Below are 19,613 nucleotides of genomic sequence, written 5' to 3'. Positions count from 1 at the left end.
GGAATAGAATTGAGAGTCCAGAAATAAATCCTCATATATATGGTCAATTGCTTTTGGACAAGGGTGCCAAGACCTTGTTGAGAGCCAACTATGCCCTGCGTGATGCAAAGCACTTTCATACATGTTGTTTCATTTAATGCTCACATCTTAAAAGGTAGAAACTGATTTTATAACATTTAAGAGCCAACCATGTACAGAATATATAAAGAAATTTTTTCAACAAACAGTGCTGGGACAACTAGATATCCATGTGCTAAAGAATGAATGTTGGACCTCTTCCTTATTTCATCCCCCCAAATTAGTTCCAATGGATCCTAGACCTAAACTTAAGAGCCAGCTATAACTATGAAACTCTTGGAAGAAAACATAGTAAATCTTCATGACCTTGAGTTACACAAACCCTTCTTAGATATGACACCAAAACCATGAGTAATGAAAGAAAAAATAAGATACATTAAACTTCACCAAAATTAAAAGCTTCTGTGCGTCAACAGACACTATCAAAAAAGTGCAAAGACAACACAATGTGAGAAAATAGCAAATCATAAATCTAATAAGATACTTGTATCCAGAATATATAAAGAACTTCTACAACTCAGTAATGAAAAGACAAATGACCAAATTTTTAAATGGACAAAGGACAAAGAAGATATACAAATGGCCCATAACAACATGAAAAGATGCTCAATGTCATTAGCAATTAGGGAAATGCGAATCAAAAGACCCACAATGAGATGCCACTTCACACCTACTAGAATGGCTATCAAAAAGATAGATAATAACAAGAAATGGCAAGAAATTGGAATCTTCATACATTGTATGTGGGAATGTAAAATAGTGCAGCCACTTTGGAAAATAGTTTGGCAGTTCCTCCAAATGTTAACCACAGAGTCACCTTATGACCCAGTAATTCCATAAAACTAGGTATATGGCCAAGAGAAATGAAAACATATACCCACACAAAAACTGGTAGAATATTCATAGCAGCATTATTCATAACACCCCAAAAGTGGAAAGAACCCAAATTTCCATCAACTGCATATTGACTGGTAGGAGAATGAGAAAGAGGCAGAAAAAAAATGCTTAATATATAAAATAAATATCAATATATATCGAAGCAATGAGGAAAATACATATGGCTATTATAGACTTCATTTCTGTGACTGGTCACATAGCTGTGTTTGGGATTTAATCATCTTCTTATTTCAGTACCCATCCCTCAGTCCCTTCTTGCTCAGCCAGCATCTCTACTGATTATGGTTCTTTGCCCAGTGGGATGACCCATACTTTCAGGGGTTTGCATTATTACTGACCCTTATGGCACTGGATTACTGCAGTTTTTCATTATCTTTTGTCACTGGACATAGGAGTACCAAAAAGGTCAGGGAATCCCCTGGGTTCCTAACATACATCCTCCCATGTGTAGTAGGAACCCTATTTTTTCTTGATAATGAGGATCCGACAGGATCAATCACCTGACCTTGTACAGAATCCTCCTCTTGTCTACTGGTTCAAAGGCACGGAGAACACAAAGTGGCCAGATGTCTGTCTCAGTTTACAGTTTCCCTTTTATGTGTCCTCTATTGAAAGCATTTTTCCTTGGGAACTAAGGTGTGTAAGCCAAGTTTTTGTTTGTTTTGGTGGGGGTGGGGGGAGAAGCAAAAATTTTCTAAGTGGATCATTCGAGGTAACAGAAAAAACCCTCCTAATCCCACTCTTTGGTTCACAGATTTGTGTATTCTTGGAATAGGAGAAATGGTACCATATACTGGTCACTGGTTCAGAAAATAAACCACATTTTGTGGGACAGCACCTTAGCCCCACAAAATGTTTTCACCTAACAGGTGCCCCAACTGAGTCTTCAATATGTCATTCTCTCAGGCCAGCTGTGGGATGATAAAGTTCATGAAAAGATCAGTAAATTCTGTGGGCATGAGCCCACTGCAACAATCTTTTGAGGCAACAATGAGTTCCTTGATATGCAATATTGTATATAATAAGCCAATGGTGAATAAGGCATTCACTAAGTTCATAGATGGTGATGGTGAAGCACTATAGACAGTAAAAGTAAATCCATACACAGAGAAAGTGAGAACAAAAGCTGTCTCTTCTATAAGACAAGGGATCCAATATAATCAACCTACTACTACCAGATAGGTGACTGGATGTTCCCCCAGGGAATGGTGCTATATCAAGGGCTCACCATTGGTTTCCCCTATTGCCAAGCTGGGCACTCAACAGAAGCCAGGGTCAGGTCAGCCTCAGTGAGAGGAAGTCCATGTTGCTAAATCCATACATAATCTCCATTCTTGCCATCTTGCCTATTGTGTTTATAAGCCCATCAAATGAAAACTAGAGTAGCTAAGGAAAGAGTCTGACTGATAATCAAGAGAAGAGGTCATTTTGACTACTTGATTATTGACAGCCTCTTTTGCAGGGAATGCTCTTTGGGAAGTGTATTAGTCAGGGTTGTACAGAGAAGCGGAACCAACAGTGTGTGTGTTTGTGTGTGAGAAAGTGTGTGTGTGTGTGTGTGTGAGAGAGAGAGAGAGAGAGAAAGAGAGAGAGAGAGATTTTAAGGAATTGGCTCATGTGAATATGGAGGCTGGCAAGTCCAAAATCTGCAGTATGGGCTAGCAGACTGCAGAACTAGGTAAGAGTCAATGCTGCAGTTCAAGTATGAAGGCTGTCTGCAGGCAGAATTCCTTCTTTTTGGAGGGAAGTCAGTCTTTGTTCTATTAAAGCCTTCAACTGATTGGATGAGGCCCACCCACATTATGGAGAGCAATCTGCTTTACTCAAAATCCACTGATGAGTTAATCTCATCTAAAATACAGCCTCACAGAAACATCCAGAAAAATATTTGACCAAATGTCTGAGCACCATGGTTCAACCAAGTTGACACATAAAATTAACCATTACAGTAAGCATTCACATGGGAAACAAATATCCTCCACTCTGAGAAGTCTAGCCACAAATTTCTTTCCCAGAACTCCTTATCACCAATTTTCCAATCTTTTTCCTTCTACAATTCTAAGTATCCAAGCAAGCTATTACCCACAGGCCATGTATCTGTGTAGATCCTTTCTCCTGGTCATCTCTCTCTCTAGGCCAAATAAACAAGCAGATTTACTGCTTGATGTTCTGCCTACTGATTGGATTTACCTTCCCCTATTTATCCTTCAAAGGATACCTTTGAGAGTCTATAAAGCTGTAGTCATCAACTTTCAGGAGGTACTGACTGGTATATGGGACAAACCAATCTATAAACCAGGTCTTTTCTCCTTTAGTCAACTGGTCAAGGGTAATTCCCCATGAAGCCATATGGATTAAGGAAGAGTGCCAATGTATTAGCAATAGCTGCCATAGGAATCTGAGTTCATATTTGGAGTCTCCTGTTCCTTCGGGGACAGCTCAAAACTAACCTTGTATTTAATATTTCCTCTTGATGATTGAGTGCTACTGTACATGCCAACTTTAGGAGAGTCAGAGGGCCCAAGTTTATGACAGGAAGGTCATGTGGTAACTTAGTGCACATGGTCAAATATTCAAACTCTATCAGAGCCCAGTAACAATCTAGCAGCTGTTTTACGAAAAGAACAGTTATCCGAGGAAGAAGGATGGGCACTGCCTCAAAATCCTAAGGATTTATACTATGATTCCCTTGTAGCGATCTTCTATAACTCCACAGAGGATCCCTACCTGCCAAAGACACTCTGAAAACTGCTGGATGTGTTGAGGGTCATATTGCCAAGTGTCCAAGCAGCTTACACTACCCTGAAACTGCTTCACATGATTCTGCTGCTCTGAGTTGCACATAAAATTCATAGCCTTACAGTTCATGGGTTGGAGCAGCAGTACTGAGATATTGTAAATTTGCCTTTAGAATCCAAAGAGCACTCTAGGTAGGGAATTCAAAATAATTGTCCCTAACCTTGGAGAGGATACCTCAACATATCCTAGACCACGAGATTCCTAATAACTTCACTGAGGTAGCAAATCTCTGAATTTCTGTGCAAGTTCTCTCATTTCTCTTCCTCTGGCACTCTTATCAAGGTATCTAGGATATTTGTTACATCTTGCACAGTAGAGCTATTCAGCATTATCTGGTCATTATACTGGACCACTTTGATACCTTATGGGACTAGGCTAGATTATAACAGAATGGGAGACTTGACATAGCCCAGAACTAGGATGATGAAAGTGTACTGCTATGCCTGCCAGGTGAGAAAGTAAATGTCTTCTTGTGGATTTTGCTAACAGGTATAAAGAAAGAAACATTTCTCCAGATTAACAGCTGTGTACCAAACATGATGAGTTGGGTTGACTTATTCAAAAATTCATATCTGGAACAGCTGTGACAACTGGAGTCACCACCTGATGAAGTTTAGAATAATCCACCGTCATTTTTCAAGATCCATTCATCTTGTGTAAAAGCTAAAGTACCACAGGTCAAATAGCAATGTGATGGAAATCACCACTTCTGCATTTATTAAGTATTTGATTGTGGCACTAATTTTGCAGTCCATCCAGAAACAAGGTACTGCTTTGGTTCACTATTTTGCTAGAATGAGGCAGTTTCAGGAGATTTCATTTGACCCCTCCTACCATGATGGTCCTCTCTGCAGAGATCAAGGAATTAATGGAGGGATTCTGCCAGTTGCTAAATATGTTTATTCCAACTGTGCATTACAAAAATGGGTGGGTTCAGGGAACTATCACTATGAGATGGACCCAGGCCAAAAGTCCTTTTATCATCTAAATTCCGTAAGCCCCTACTATGATTGGTGGGCCAGTGTGGTAGTTTACCCTCCAGGAGTTAGCGTTGCAATGTATTTCTCAACACTGATGAAGGGGGACACTTCTGAGGGACATGGTTAGGTATGGGTGGGAAGACTACATGACCAACCCATTTCAACATCCTATCAGTGTAAGCCTTTGAATTCCTTCCTCCACAGTATATCAGGAAGTTGTGACATCTCAATTTCTCTTAATGCCTAGATTTCAGACAATGAATGGAGCAAACTGTTAGGGCCACTGCCAAGCACTCAAGCTAATGCCCTGAATCCAGAATCTCTAGTAGGTACACCTATATCAATAAATTCAGAATGATCAACCATTACCTTCCTTTCGCTTGCTGTAACACTCTAAATCCATTCCAACATATGTTCCTCAGGTTTCTGCCAATATAAATTTAGGAAATTATTCTGGTGTTTAGACTTAGATCCTGGCAGATATGAGTTTAATTATGGATCACAAAGAAACGAGAGGTGGTGGGACTGGATTTAGAGGTGAAATAACATTCCCCGACAAATCAAGAATCTCAGGTGAGGTTGTTACAAGGTCTTCAGGCAACCAACACAAGGAGAAATGATTGTTTCTCAGCAGGGAGGTACAGCAAGATTTGAGGGGTTCAGGGTAATCAGATTTACTGAAATCTACTCAAATATTCCCCTTCCAGTTATCAGGGTCCATTCTTTCCCAATCGATACCATAGTTCTAACATAAGAGGCTTAGTGAGGCCATGAACTCAACTTGAATTGTATTTCAGGTAACTTCAGGATCAGACTTTGGATTATGTTTTCAGAAGTTACGATCCTACTACTATAAAAATTAAGGAATCTTTTAGCTATCTGGTCTCTAACCATTCATTAAAACTCTAAACGTGTCATTTCATTTCTTTTTTTTTTTTATTGAAGTAAAATTGACACAAAGCACTGTGTAAATTTAAGGTATACAAGGTGTTGAGTTGATACATTTGTATATTGCAATATGATTACCACCTGGAGCATTAGCTAACACCTCACTACACCACATAATTATCATTTCTTTTTTGTGGTGAGAACAATTAAGATCTAGTCTCTCAGCAACTTTGAGCTTTATAATATAGTACTGTTGACTATAATCACTATGCTGTGCATTAGCTCTCCAGAACTTGTTTATCTACTAGTTCCAAGTTTGTACCCTTAAACAACATATCCCCAATTCCCTCACTCATGGCCTGTTTTTACAAGTTCAGCATTTTTAGATTCCATATATAAGTGATATCATAAAGTATTTGTCTGACATTTCATTTAGCATAATGCCCTCAAGCCCATCCGTGTTGTTGAAAATGGCAGGATTTCCTTCTTTCTCATGGCTGAATAATATTCCATTGTGTGTGTATACACACACACACACACACACACACACACACAAACACACACACACCTTCTTTATCCGTTCATCCATTGACAGACAAGTTATTTCCATGTCTTGGCTATTGTGAATAATGATGCAATAAACATGGGAGTGTGTATATCTCTTTAAACTTCTGTTTTCATTTCCTTTGGATATATACCCAGAAATTGCTACTTCATATGATAGTTCTATTTTTATTTTTTTGAGGAATCAAAATCTCCATACTGTTGTTCACAGTGGCTGAACCAATTTACCTTCCCTTCAACAGTGCACAAGTGTTCCCTTATATCCACATCCTGCCCAAGACTTACCTCTTGTTTTCTTGATGACAGCCATTCTAACAAGTGTGAGGTGATATCCCATTGTGGTTTTGATTTACATTTCCCTGATGATTAGTTAGGCTGAGTACCTTTTCATGTACCTGTTGGCCATTTGGATGTCTATTTTGTTTCTCTGCCCATTTTTAAAAATTGGATTGTTTTTTGGTTATTGAGTTGTACAAGTTCTTTATGTATTTTGGATATTAACGCCTTACCCAGTATATGGTTTGCAAATATTTTCTCCCATTCTGTAGGTTGCATTTTCATTTTTTAAGTTGCTTCCTTTGCTGTGTAGAAGCTTTTTAGTTTGATGTAGTCACACTTGTTTATTTTCGCTTTTGTTGCTTATACTTTTGGTGTCATCATTTTTTTTTTCTATTAATTCTCCATTGCAATCAGAATAAGGCAGCGCATCCCATAGTCCTTATAGTCTTTGTTTCTACCACAATTTTACATTTCAACAGCTACTTGGTCTCCCAAAGAAAGCTTTGTCTTCTACACATACTTGATTCCATAATATTGTGGATAAGGACTTATAGCACTGCTAGTAAGAACTCAGGAGGAAGTGAAGTGCATGGAAGAGAAAACAGGCATTGCCTTAGGGAATACTTAAATCATCTTGAACAGGCTGGTGGTAGAAAACTGCTGTCAAGGACACTGTCAGTGAGGGCTCAGATGAACCCATAATTGGAAACTAGAGGAAAGGGGATCATTGTCAACATAGCAGCAGAAAGCTTAGTCGAATTGTGTGCTGCATATGTGGAATACAAAACTTGTAACAGTGAACTTAGATATTTAGCTGAGGAGATTTCCAAGGAAAGTATTAAAGATATATAGCCAGGTTTCTTACTGTTTGAAATAAAATGCAAGAGAAAAATGAGGGAGAACTGTTAAGCAAAACGGGTCCAGGACTTGATAATTTGGGAAATTCTCAACCTGTTCAGACCGCAAAAAATATTAAAAGTAGGAGATTCACCGTCAGGAATGTGTACTCTGGACAGAAAACCAACATTGTAGCTGTACCACTTTTGCTAATTCTTCTGAAGGATGAAAAGGTCAGGGTCTGAGACAGACTTGAAGATGCAACGCTGATGTCTTTGAAGAAGGGGCCATGAGCCATGGAATGCAGGTGGCTTGTAGAAGTTGGAGGGGGCAAGGAAACATTCCACGCCATGCGGCATGTAGGATCTTAGTTCCCCAACCAGGGATCGAACTCATGCCCCCTGCACTGGGAGTGTGGAGTCCTAACCACTGGACCACCACGGAATTCCCCAAATTTGTATTGTTTTAAGCCACTAAGTCTGTGGTAATTTGTTACAGCAGCAATAGGAAACTAATACAGATTTTGGCACTTGGAAGTAGGGTGTTGCTGTAACAAATACCTAAAAATGTGAAAACAGCTTTGGAATTGGGCAGTGGGAGAAGGCTGGAAGAATTTTGAAGAGCGTGATAGAAAACAATAAAAGATATTAATCAATATATTCAAGCAGTTCAGTGAACCCCAAATAGGATGAATACAAAGAATATCATCTGAGTGTATCATAGTCAAAATGTTAAAAACCAATAGCAAAGAGAAAAGGGACATAATACTCTTAAGGAGAAATAAGACTTATGGCTGATTTGTCAACAGAAACTATAGAAGTCAGAAGATGAACCCAGAGGTATCTACAAACGTGCTGAAATAAGAAAACATTATTCTAAGACAAAATAAATACATCTATAGGGACTTCCCTGGTGGCGCAGTGGTTAAGAATCCACCTGCCAATGCAGGGGACACGGGTTTGAGCCCTGGTCTGGGAAGATCCCACATGCTGTGGAGCAACTAAGCCCGTGTGCCACAACTACCGAGCCTGCGCTCTAGAGCCCGCGAGCCGCAACTACTGAGCCCGCATGCCACAACTGCTGAAGCCCGCACAGCTGGAGCCCGTGCTCCACAACAAGAGAAGCCACCGCAATGAGAAGCCCGTGCACCACAACGAAGAGTAGCCCCTGCTTGCCCCAACAAGAGAAAGCCAGCGTGCAGCAATGAAGACCCAATGCAGCCTAAATAAATAAATAAATAAATAAATAAATAAAAATTTTAAAAAATACATCTACAAACAAAAAGGCTGAAGAAAATGATCTCTGATGGAAGCACAGAACTACTGGAAGGAAGGAAGAGCTCTACGAAAGAGTATGGATGGCAGACAAAAATGAACCAGTGACATAAGGCAAATCCATCAATCAAACGATGGCAGTACTTTAAACCACCAAAGAATGTAAAGCAGTGGCTAAGACTATATCACATTTACACTGATTAGTATGGTAATATTTTTCAGGCATTTGTAACTGAGCAAATTCTGTCCTGATTTGTGTGTGTGTGTATTTTATTGGAGCATTTCTCCTCTTTTCTTTTTTTTTAATTTTTAAAAATTTTGGCCACACAGCTTTTGGGATCTCAGTTCCCCCACCAGGGATTGAACCCAGGCCATGGCAGTGAAAGTGCCAGACCCTAACCACTAGACCACCAGGTAATTCCTGTCTTCCCTCTTTTATAAACTAGAATAAGAGAGCCATGAATGTTATAATTCATTATGTTTGTATAAATAGTTACATTTACGAGGAAACAAAATTTGAATGTTAACAAGTTTTTTAATATCATTATTTAATCATTATTTATTATTATTTACTTATGTGAAGATTTTAAACATGTCCACTTTTGTTGGGAATGTCATATATTTTAAATTTACATGATATACCTAAAACAAAAAAACTAAGAATTGAAAGAAAAGCAAAGAAACGATTATCATAATATTCAGGATATTGGCTACCTCAGTGAAGAAAGCAGCGCTGTGGGACACAGAAAAGAAACATGGTAGATTGAGTAGTACTGAATCTTAACCTCACTTTTAAGATGGGTAGTGGGTTTCCTAATTTGCATGTCATTATTCTTCAAAATTTACATAGTCCTTTATATATACCACAATTTACTTAATAAAACTTTTAAGAGAACAGAGATAATGAAATGAGATAGTTTGATTTATTATTCCTAATCAAATAATTAAAGGAAATATTTATAGAAGGAAGTACCTGTTTCATTTCCCGCTCCATGATCATTGTGGATCTGCTGTAAGCCAGGAATTGGCCGTGTTGTCAGGTACCAAACAGCATGCAGGACATCTGTGGCATGTATACGATTGTGATCTAAAGTCACCAAAATGTTTTATAAAAATGATCATTCTGTTATTTTTAACATAGGACATTTTAAAAAGTACTTTCTAGTCATACTGTATCCTCATAAATAAAATATATGGCTTAGAATAATTTCCAACAATTATGTTTTTGTTTCATCTTATTTTGTAAAAGTTTCTTGATGTGTTAAAAAGTTTTCTTTTAAAAACTTTCACATATACTATGAAAACACAGTAAAGGGGTCAAAGAAAAGGCAGCATTACCAGGGCTAATTTATTTAAGGTTGCTTTTTTTTTTTTTTTTTCTGGCCAGTCTGCGAGGCTTGCGGGATCTTAGTTCCCATACTAGGGTGGGTCCCTGCAGTGAAAGTGCCAGGGAAATCCCTACAGTTGCTTTTTTGTGGCTTTTAAAAATATGCAAATAGTGTCTCGGTTATGGAGACCCATGTTTGCAAACAAATCAATTTCTGCACAAAGGCACATAGAACAATTAAAAATTCTGGATACTTGGACAGCCGCCTCGCCAATAGATAAGAAATAACTCTCTCTCAGGCCTGCTATAAGGATTACATGTTAAAAGGTATATACCTTTATATAAACATCCAGAGTAGTGTCTGACATGTAGTACATGATCAATAAAACACTGGTTTACTGAAATACCACTATGTGAAAAGGCAAGACCTACAAGTGAAACCCAGCTTTGCTATTTCCAGTTTTATGATCTTGGGAAAGATCCTTCTGAATTTTTACTTCTCACCTGTAAAAGGTAGATAATACAACCTTTCCAACAAAGATTAAATGAGATAACCTTTGTGAATCTAATGATTATAGTCATAACTGATGTTTCAACAAATATTTAATGTATACCTTCCATGTAGCATTAGCAAATGATACAATACTGAATGTTTAGACTATAGATATGATGTCAACCCACTAGGATCTTATTATTAATACAATCATGACCTTTTATTGACCATTTACCATGTGCCATGAATTTTGATATGTGCTTTACATTATTATCACTACCTATGGGGTAGGTACTATTGTTATTCCCATTTATAAATTTGGAAACTAAAATTTAGAAAAGTTAGATCCCAGTGACTTTTTTTTTTTTTTTTTTTGGCTGCTCAGCGCGGCACGTGGGATCTTAGTTCCCTGACCAGGGATCAAACCTGTGCCCCCTGCAGTGGAAACACAGAGTCCTAACCACTGGACTGCTGGGGAATTCCCCAGAGACTCTTGTCTTAACCAATATATCCTAATTGGAGGTGACCGTGAAGACTCCCCACCATGGCTTTCTTTTTTCCATTCCCCTGCCCTTGAAGTCCACCTTAAAATATCACTTTATTCCATTTATAAAATTCAGCCACTTTTCAAAATGCCTACTTTGTAAGTGGTAATTATAGTACATATAACACACATTAAATTATTAAGCATCACCATTATTTATGAGGCCAATTTAAGAAAAATTTGCTCTCTATATATTTCCCAAAAGTGTGTCCAGCTGGAGGTTAACTGTAGAATGAATCAACACATAAAGAAAATTGTACCTTTTCCTAATATAAAATTAAAATTCTATTGTATCATAAAATCAAATCGCCATTAAAAATTATTCCACAGGGAATTCCCTGGCGGTCCAGTGGTTAGAACTCCGTGCTCTCACTGCCGAGGGCCAAGGTCAGTCCCTGGTCGGGGAACTAAGATCCCACAAGCCGTGCAGCCAAAAAACAAACAAACAAAATTATTCCACAAATCAGGACACAGTTAAAAAAACAAATTCTATGGATAAATTTTAAACATTTTAAAGTAAAGAAATTTATGAAACTCATGACTTAAAATTACCAAACATTTGAAAAGGTACTCATATGAATAATTGTTAACATAGAGAGATGTATACTATATTACATGAAAAAGCAGATTATAAATAGGTATTAATATTATGATTCACTTCATAAAAAATAAGTATGTAGAAGAAAAAGTCTTGAAGGATAGATACCAAAATGGGTTTTTTTGGTTTTTGTTTTTAATTTTTTGGCTGCACCGCACGGCCTGTGGGATCTTAGTTCCCTGACCGGGGATCGAAACCAAACCCCATGCATTGGGAGCATGGAGTATTAACAACCGGTCCGCCATGGAAGTCCCCTAACAAAATGTTAACAGTAGTCAGTGTAGGAGGATGTAGATTTTCTTTTTAAATTACTATTTTCCAACTTTTCCAAACATGCAATTTTAAAAGTGTTTAAGGGACCATCTGAAGGGAATTTATAAAGAATTTCAAAACCAGTATTATTTCAACTTAAATAATATATTTTGATACTTACAAGGAATGTCTCGATAACCATTTTCTAATGCACGAAAGTAGTTCATGAATTGTAGAGTAGGAATTTTAAATATCTCCAATAAGCCAGTGTCTTGAAATAGGGTATACATAACCTAAATGTCAATTAAAAGAAAGTTCGCTTTAAAAATCGGAATTTCTATTTCTAGTGAAATATAATATGTTTTTGTGATTTGCATTTGGGAAAGTTAACCATGTATATGCCTTTAACTTAAATAATTTATTAAAAACTTCCCTACAGTGAATTCTTTCCGAAATATGAAAAAGGAAGATACCTCCCTAAAGCCCTTGAAAACCAAAGAATGATTATCATATCATGTCCCAGTTTTGAAATTTTTCCACTCTTCCCTTTAGCTTTTCATTCACAATTTATTGAAAGGCATATGAATTGTATTCTATTCTAGTCCTAGGTGTTAAAAGAAGTCAGAACAATATATTTATCACATTTCTGTCCCTAAAGAATTCAACGTGATAAATTGTGTGTCCTCCACATAATTTACCCTTACGTTCTCGCATTTCATAAATAAGATACTTTGGAGTTAATGAGAGTAATATTTCAGGAAGGTTAATCTGATGCTGCTGTGTGGACCCACCAGAAAGAACTTTGAGTCTGGGTGGTAAAATGGAAGTATTTTTCCATGGTTCTAGCATGAAATGGACCATTTGGCCTTGGGTAAAGCACAGGGAGGACCAGTGAAAAAGATGAAGCATAAGTTTCAGTCCAAAGAACTAGATCACCTTTCATGTCCTTTTCAACCTCAAGATTTAATAAAAAGTAAATCTTTATTACTTCTTTAGTGTGAATTAAATCCCATTATTATGGGCAAATAAACTACTTTTCATATAAATATATATAAAATTATGAAATACTTTATATACATAATATTTGTTTTTATATATATGGGTTTATATATCCAGGTTTCTCTTTTCAAATTTTCTATTGAAAATTTCATTTGCGAAAAAAATAATTCAATGAACAATGTTGAACTTGTACCTAAACCAATATTATACATCTTTAGATTTTGCTTTTTATAGATTCAAGAAAAAAGTAACTTATAATAAAGCAGTAGAGATTTGAAACAAACCTGACTGAGGATCCTTCCTGATTTCTCTCCCATCTTTTCTACAAGTTCAAAAATTTGAAAATTCCAGTTACTCATATTTTCTATTAATGAGTCATAATCTTCTATTAAAATCAGGTCCCGTGATGCTTCTTGTTCAATCTGTACATGTAGGGGAAAAAAAAAAACCAAACCAACTTAACCTTACTTTTTATAAATATTGTTAAATCCATAGCTAAATGAGAACACTTAAAAATGAACACTATAAAAATGGTCAATATTATTTTCTATAATGGTTATTCTCAAATATAAATTGTACTTCCTATTAATTCTCTTTGTAGAATGTTATCTTCAGACAAATATAAACATATCTTCTAGGCATAAAAAGACTTATTGGTCTTTACACTACTTTTATAAATAAAACTATTATATTTCCAAAACACTACACAAATCTAAAATCCATTATTTTCATTTTGGAAGTTACAGGTATCAAAGCAGACAGAAACTCATATCCTTAAACTGACATTTATTACTAGGATAACTTCCCAAAAGAAATGGATGGATTTTTTTTCCCTAAAAAGCTTAGATTTTGAACTTTAAGAACAAAAAAAATATTAAGAACAAAAAACTCCCTACAATTATAAGTAGGTTATTTTCATTGTTTTTAATGACTATGCACATGCTTTATTTTTTCATGTTTTAACACATACAATGAAGAAAAAATCAGCATAGAAAGTAATATATTGACTATAAAACCAAATAAATGTGTTCATTTTAAAATGAATGCACTTAGTTATTCTAGGATGATGAGTTTAAATGTAATTATTTTTAACCCAAGGTTTTCTTTCTTTTTTTTGTTTTTAATTTGGGTATAGTTGATTTACACTGTTGTGTTAGTTTCAGGTGTACAGCAAAGTGATTCAGTTATACATATACATATATCTATTCTTTTTCAGATTCTTTTCCCATATAGGTTATTACAGGATATTGAGTATCATTCCCTGTGCTATACTGTAGGTCCTGGTTGTTTATTTTATATATAGTAGTATGTATATGTTAATCCCGAACTCCTCATTTATTTAAAGAAACTCTATTTTCAGGTGTTAATAGTGACTTTTCAGTAAAAATTTTTTAAAAATCATTATACTAAAAACCTTGTTCTGGGCAAAAATAATAAACTTAGTACTAACTAATAATATATTTCACCTTAACATAATCATATTGAAAGTTTATCTTTTACATTTGGTTGCTTTTCATTCTGTGCCTCTTCTTTTAGGTGATTATCACCTTCCCAAAGTAATTTTCTGCAGTCTCTGTTCTCTGTTTCCACTTCTTGTTGAGCTTCCGTAAGGTTGAATGATGCTTTTGAGAAAACGGTATTGTCTTCATCACCTTTCAAAAAGTATTTAAAGTAATAAACAAGAATAAAACATGTCCTATATGAACAGTTTTATAAGAAAAATTTGTAAAAAGTATTCAGATAAATTGAACCATACTGGCATTCAATCTAAATTAATGACACAATTAAGCTGTATCTTGCTGGACCAGTTGGCCCAGGTACCTTGTCCTCAGGCAACATTTCACCTGATATAGCTACTCATGGATGAAAGAGAGGGTAGAAATTCATTATAAAAGTGAGAAACTGAAAATGTCAGTCCCTCTCAATAGGAAATTTTTTTAAAACCAATTTCACGTAAACTACTTCTAATACCTGAAATTGTTTGAGTTTTGGATATGAAAATTCTAAACTCATAATTATGGATGAGATTAAGGCACATCTAAAAATTAGAACAATGTTATGAATTGTGAGTTATTTCTCTACCAATGTGATTAATAATACTTTTTCCCAAATTACATGGAAAAGGGAAGCAACATTGGTAGCTACATTGCATTCATTCATATGCAAAAAAATATTCATACTCATTCTATTTGTAATATGCTAAACAGGAAACTTTTCCAAAACACATCAACAGTAGAATAAGTAAACTGTAGTGTATTCACACAATTGAACACTACAGAGCAAACAGAAGAAACTACAATCACATGCACCAATATGGATGATTTTTAAAAATACAATGTCAAGTGAAGGAAGCCAGACACAAAGGTATATACTCTGCAATTCTCTTTATGAAAAGTTCAAAAACATATCAAAATTGACACACATGAGTACTGAAAGACAGGATAAACATTATCTTTGGGGGAGATTCCTGGAAGCAGGGCATGAGAGGAGGTACTGGTAATATTTTGTTTGTTGATCTGGGTGTTGATTACATATGTATATTAGATGTATGAAAATTCATCAAGCCACAAACCTAGGATTTATTTATTTTTCAATATGTAGGGATTTTTAAAAATAAAAGTGTTTTTAAGAGTACTCATTCGAGTTGACTTTCAGAAGAACTAGGTTGGTTGGTTGGTTGGTGGATTTATTTATTTATTTATATTGAAGTCTAGTTGATTTACAATGCTGTGCCAATCTCTGCTGTACAGCAAGGTGATTCAGTTATAGACATATAGACGTTCTTTCAGAAGAACTAGGTTTAAATCCTGATTTTTGTACTTAATAATGGCAAGCTTTTCCCCCTGTAGACTGTGGATAATAACACCTATTTTACTAGATGTTACACATAATAGGTGATCAATAACTGTCAGTCAAATCTGAACCTAACACACTGAATATACTAAAAAATCATTAACTGATCATGATCAGGAAGTATTACCCTTTGGAAAACATTACTTTTCAAATGTTTCCAAATGAACACACTTATTTTAAGAAAATTTAAAAATTCAGATTATTCAACTGTTCTTGGTAAGTTAAGGCACTAACTACAATTATATTCTAAAATAGCCGTCAATCCAAAAGTTGTTGACATTTGAAGTACATGATTTACTTTTTAATGATCTAAATTCCTAATAACTGTATCTTATAGATAATAAGAAAAACAGATGAAATAAATATAGCAATTTCTTCTCCAAAGATGTCCACAGTACTATCTCTTATCCCACATGCATTCTTTTGAAATGTATTCTTATTGCTCCATCAAGAGAGCATTATTTCCCAACCCCCTGGAATCTGGACAGGCCACATGACTGCTCTGATTAACAGAATATGACAGAAATGACAACTCTGTCTGGTCTGGGTTGAGCCATTAACTGACTGGCAGCTTCCATAGCCTCTGCTTTTGGCCTCCAGCCAAAATGTTGGAAGAAGACCAGAGAGAAGGTCATATTTAAATGGACTGGTCAATAGCCAGCAGACACATGAGACATCTTGGAAATTCAGTCCAATCAGTCCTTTGGATGACTGTCACCCTTGCCAATATCTGACTGCAATTACATGACAGCCCTCAAGTGAGAATCTCCCAGCTGAGACCAGTCAATGCAAAGAACTGTGAGAATTAATAATCTGTTGTGGTTTTTAAAAGGCTTTATTGAGTATAATTACATGCCATAAAACCCACTCACAGTAAGTGTATAATTCAATAATTTTAGTAAATTTAGACTTCTGCAATATTCATGACAATCTAGTTTTTTTGTTTGTTTGGCCCAGAATTTTTGTTATCATCATTATCTTCAAAACACCTGATTGCTTTGGTCTTTATATTCAAAAAAGTCTTTTTTTTATTGAAGTATAGTTGATTTACAATGTTGTGTTAATTTCTGCTGTACAGCAAAGTGATTCAGTTATACATATATATACATTGTATTTTTAAATTTTTTTATGTTTTGGCCACGCTCTGCAGCATGCAGAATCTTAGTTCCCTGACCAGGGACTGAACCCGAGCCCCCTGCAGTGGAAGTGTGGAGTCTTAAGCACTGGACTGCCAGGGAAGTCCTACATTCTTTTTTAATATTCTTTTCCATCATGGTTTATCACAGGATATTGAATATAGTTCTCTGTGCTGCACAGTAGGACCTTGTTGTTTATCCATTCTATATATAATACTTTGCATCTACTAACCCAAACCTCCCACTGCATGTCTCCCCCAAACCCCTCCCTCTTGGAACCACAAGTCTGTTCTCTATGCATGACAGTCTGGTGTTAGAACATTCTCATCACCTCAGAAAGTGCCCTTATGCCTCTCTACAGTTCATCCTTATTTTCACCCCAGGCAACTGCTATTCTGATTATTGTCTCTATAAATTTGCCTTTTCTAGAATTTCATATAAATAGAATCAAACAATATATAATCTTTTTAGCTTAGTTTTTTTCACTTAGAATAATGTTTGGAAGTTTATCCACGTAGTAGCATGTATCAGCAGTTTGTTCTTCTTTTGTTAAATAGAATCCCATTGTATGAATATACCACATGATATTTATTCATTTACAAGTTGATGGACATTTTGATCTTTTCCAGTTTAGCACTATCATGAATAATGATGTCATAAGCATTCATAATCCTGTCTTTGAGTGCTCATATGTTTTCTCCCGAGTAAATTCTTATCCATGTTACTGCTGGGTGATACGGTAAATTTATGTCTAACTTTTTTGTTTGTTTTTGTTTTGTTTTTTTTTTTGGCTGCACCACACTGCATGTGGGATCTTAGTTCCCCAACCAGGGATCGAACCCACACCCCCTGCAGTGGAAGGGCAGAGTCTTAACCACTGGACCACCAGGGAAGTCTCCATGTCTACCTTTTAAAGAAACTGTCAAAATGTTTTCCAAAGTAGGTTTACCATTTTACATTCCCATCAGCAATGCACAAGTTCAAATTTCTCTGCATCCCTGCCAACACTTGGTATTGTCTGTCTTTTTGATTATAGCTATTCTGGTTTGAGTTTACTGGTATTTCACTGTAGTATTAATCTGCATTTCCCTAATGACTAATGATGTTAATAATTTTTTCATGTGTTTACTACCCATTCATTTATATCCTTCATATCCTCCACCAAAAGTCTTTCACCAAAATATCTAAAATCTTTGCCTGTGTTTTAATTGAGTTGGTTGACTTACTATTGAGTGAAAGAGTTATATATCATGGATATAAGACCTTTATCAGATGCATAATTTGCAAATATTTTCTCCCAGTCTGTGGTTTGTCTTTGATTTTCTTATTGGTGTCTTTTGAAGTGGAAATAAGTTTTGAAATCAGGTAGTGTCAGTCCTCCAAATTTGTTATTTTTCCAAATTGTTTTGGCTATTTTAGGCCATTTGTATTTCCATGTAAATTTTAACACCAATTTGTCAATTTCTACCAAAATAAGCCTACTGGAATTTGATCAGAATTGCAATGAACTTACAGATCAATTTGGAAGAATAGCCTGTTGACAGTACTGAGTTTCCCAATCTGTTTGCTATGCAATGCCTCTCAATTTATTTAGACTTTCTTTAATTTTCTCAACAATGTTTTATAGATTACAGTTTATAAATCTCCTACTTCTTTTGTTAAATTTATTCTAACTTTATTCTTTTTGATACTATTATGAATGGAAACATTTTCTAAATTTCAATTTTTGATGGTTCATTTCTGGTATATAGAAATACAATTGATTTTGTACTTTGATCTTGTGACTTTACTAAACTTGTTTATTGGTTCTAATAATTGTGTGTGTGTGTGTTTGTGTGTGTATTTGGAAGTTTCTACTAATGATCTGTGAATAAGGACAGTTTTATTTCTTTATTTCCACTCAGGTATCTTTATTTTTTTATATTTCTAGAAATTTTCCTGGCTAGAACCTCCAGTACAATATTGAATACAAGTGCTGAAAGCAAAAATCCTTCTCTTATTCTTTTTTTTTTTAAACATCTTTATTGGAGTATAATTGCTTTACATTGTTGTGTTAGTTGCTGCTGTATAACAAAGTGAATCAGCTATACATATACATATATTCCCATATCCCCTCCCTCTTGCTTCTCCCTCCCACCCTCCCTATCCCACCCCTCTAGGTGGTCACAAAGCACCGAGCTCATCTCCCTGTGCTATGCGGCTGCTTCCCACTAGCTAGCTATTTTACATTTGGTAGTGTATATATGTCAGTGCCACTCTCTCACTTTGTCTCAGCTTCCCCTTCCCCATGTCCTCAAGTCCATTCTCTACTCTGCGTCTTTAGTCCTGTCCTGCCCCTAGGTTCTTCAGAACCATTTCTTTTTTTTTTTTTTTTTTTTTAGATTCCATATATATGTTAGCATACGGTATTTGTTTTTCTCTTTCTGACTTACTTCACTCTGTATGACAGACTCTAGTTCCATCCATCTCACTACAAATAACTCAATTTCGTTTCTTTTTATGGCGGAGTAATATTCCATTGTATATATGTGCCACATATTGTTTATCCATTCATCTGTCGATGGACACTTAAGTTGTTTCCATGTCCTGGCTATTGTAAAAAACTTCAAAAGGAGTCATGTCCCTTCTCTTATTCTTGATCTTAGGGGGAAAGCATCAGTCCTCCTCCAGTAAGGATGATGTTAGCTCTGTGTTTGTTTCAAAGATGCCCTTTATCAAATTGAAGGACTTCTCTGATATTACTGGTTTGAGTGTTTTCATCATGAAAGAGTGTTGGATTTTGTCAAATGCTTTTTCTGCATCTAGATAGATTATC

At 35.8% G+C, this 19,613-nt stretch overlaps 1 protein-coding gene across 1 annotated transcript in view; it reads right to left on the bottom strand.

Moving 5' to 3' along the window:
* The window catches only part of PDE3B (phosphodiesterase 3B), a 169,593-nt gene that overhangs the window by 18,837 nt on the left and 131,143 nt on the right, over positions 1 to 19,613 (bottom strand). Inside the window, exons 8-11 of the mRNA XM_068554689.1 lie at positions 14,310 to 14,461; positions 13,094 to 13,231; positions 11,992 to 12,103; positions 9,570 to 9,683 (exon numbers count right to left, since the gene is read on the bottom strand). Coding sequence (XP_068410790.1) covers positions 9,570 to 9,683; positions 11,992 to 12,103; positions 13,094 to 13,231; positions 14,310 to 14,461 — 516 coding nt within the window. The remainder of the gene's footprint in view (positions 1 to 9,569; positions 9,684 to 11,991; positions 12,104 to 13,093; positions 13,232 to 14,309; positions 14,462 to 19,613) is intronic.

Source organism: Eschrichtius robustus, chromosome 11 (genome assembly GCF_028021215.1).
Source record: "Eschrichtius robustus isolate mEscRob2 chromosome 11, mEscRob2.pri, whole genome shotgun sequence".
Classification (NCBI taxonomy): Eukaryota; Metazoa; Chordata; class Mammalia; order Artiodactyla; family Eschrichtiidae; genus Eschrichtius; species Eschrichtius robustus.
The sequence above is the reverse complement of the archived record's forward strand: the minus strand, read 5'-3'. Positions and strand labels throughout refer to the sequence as shown.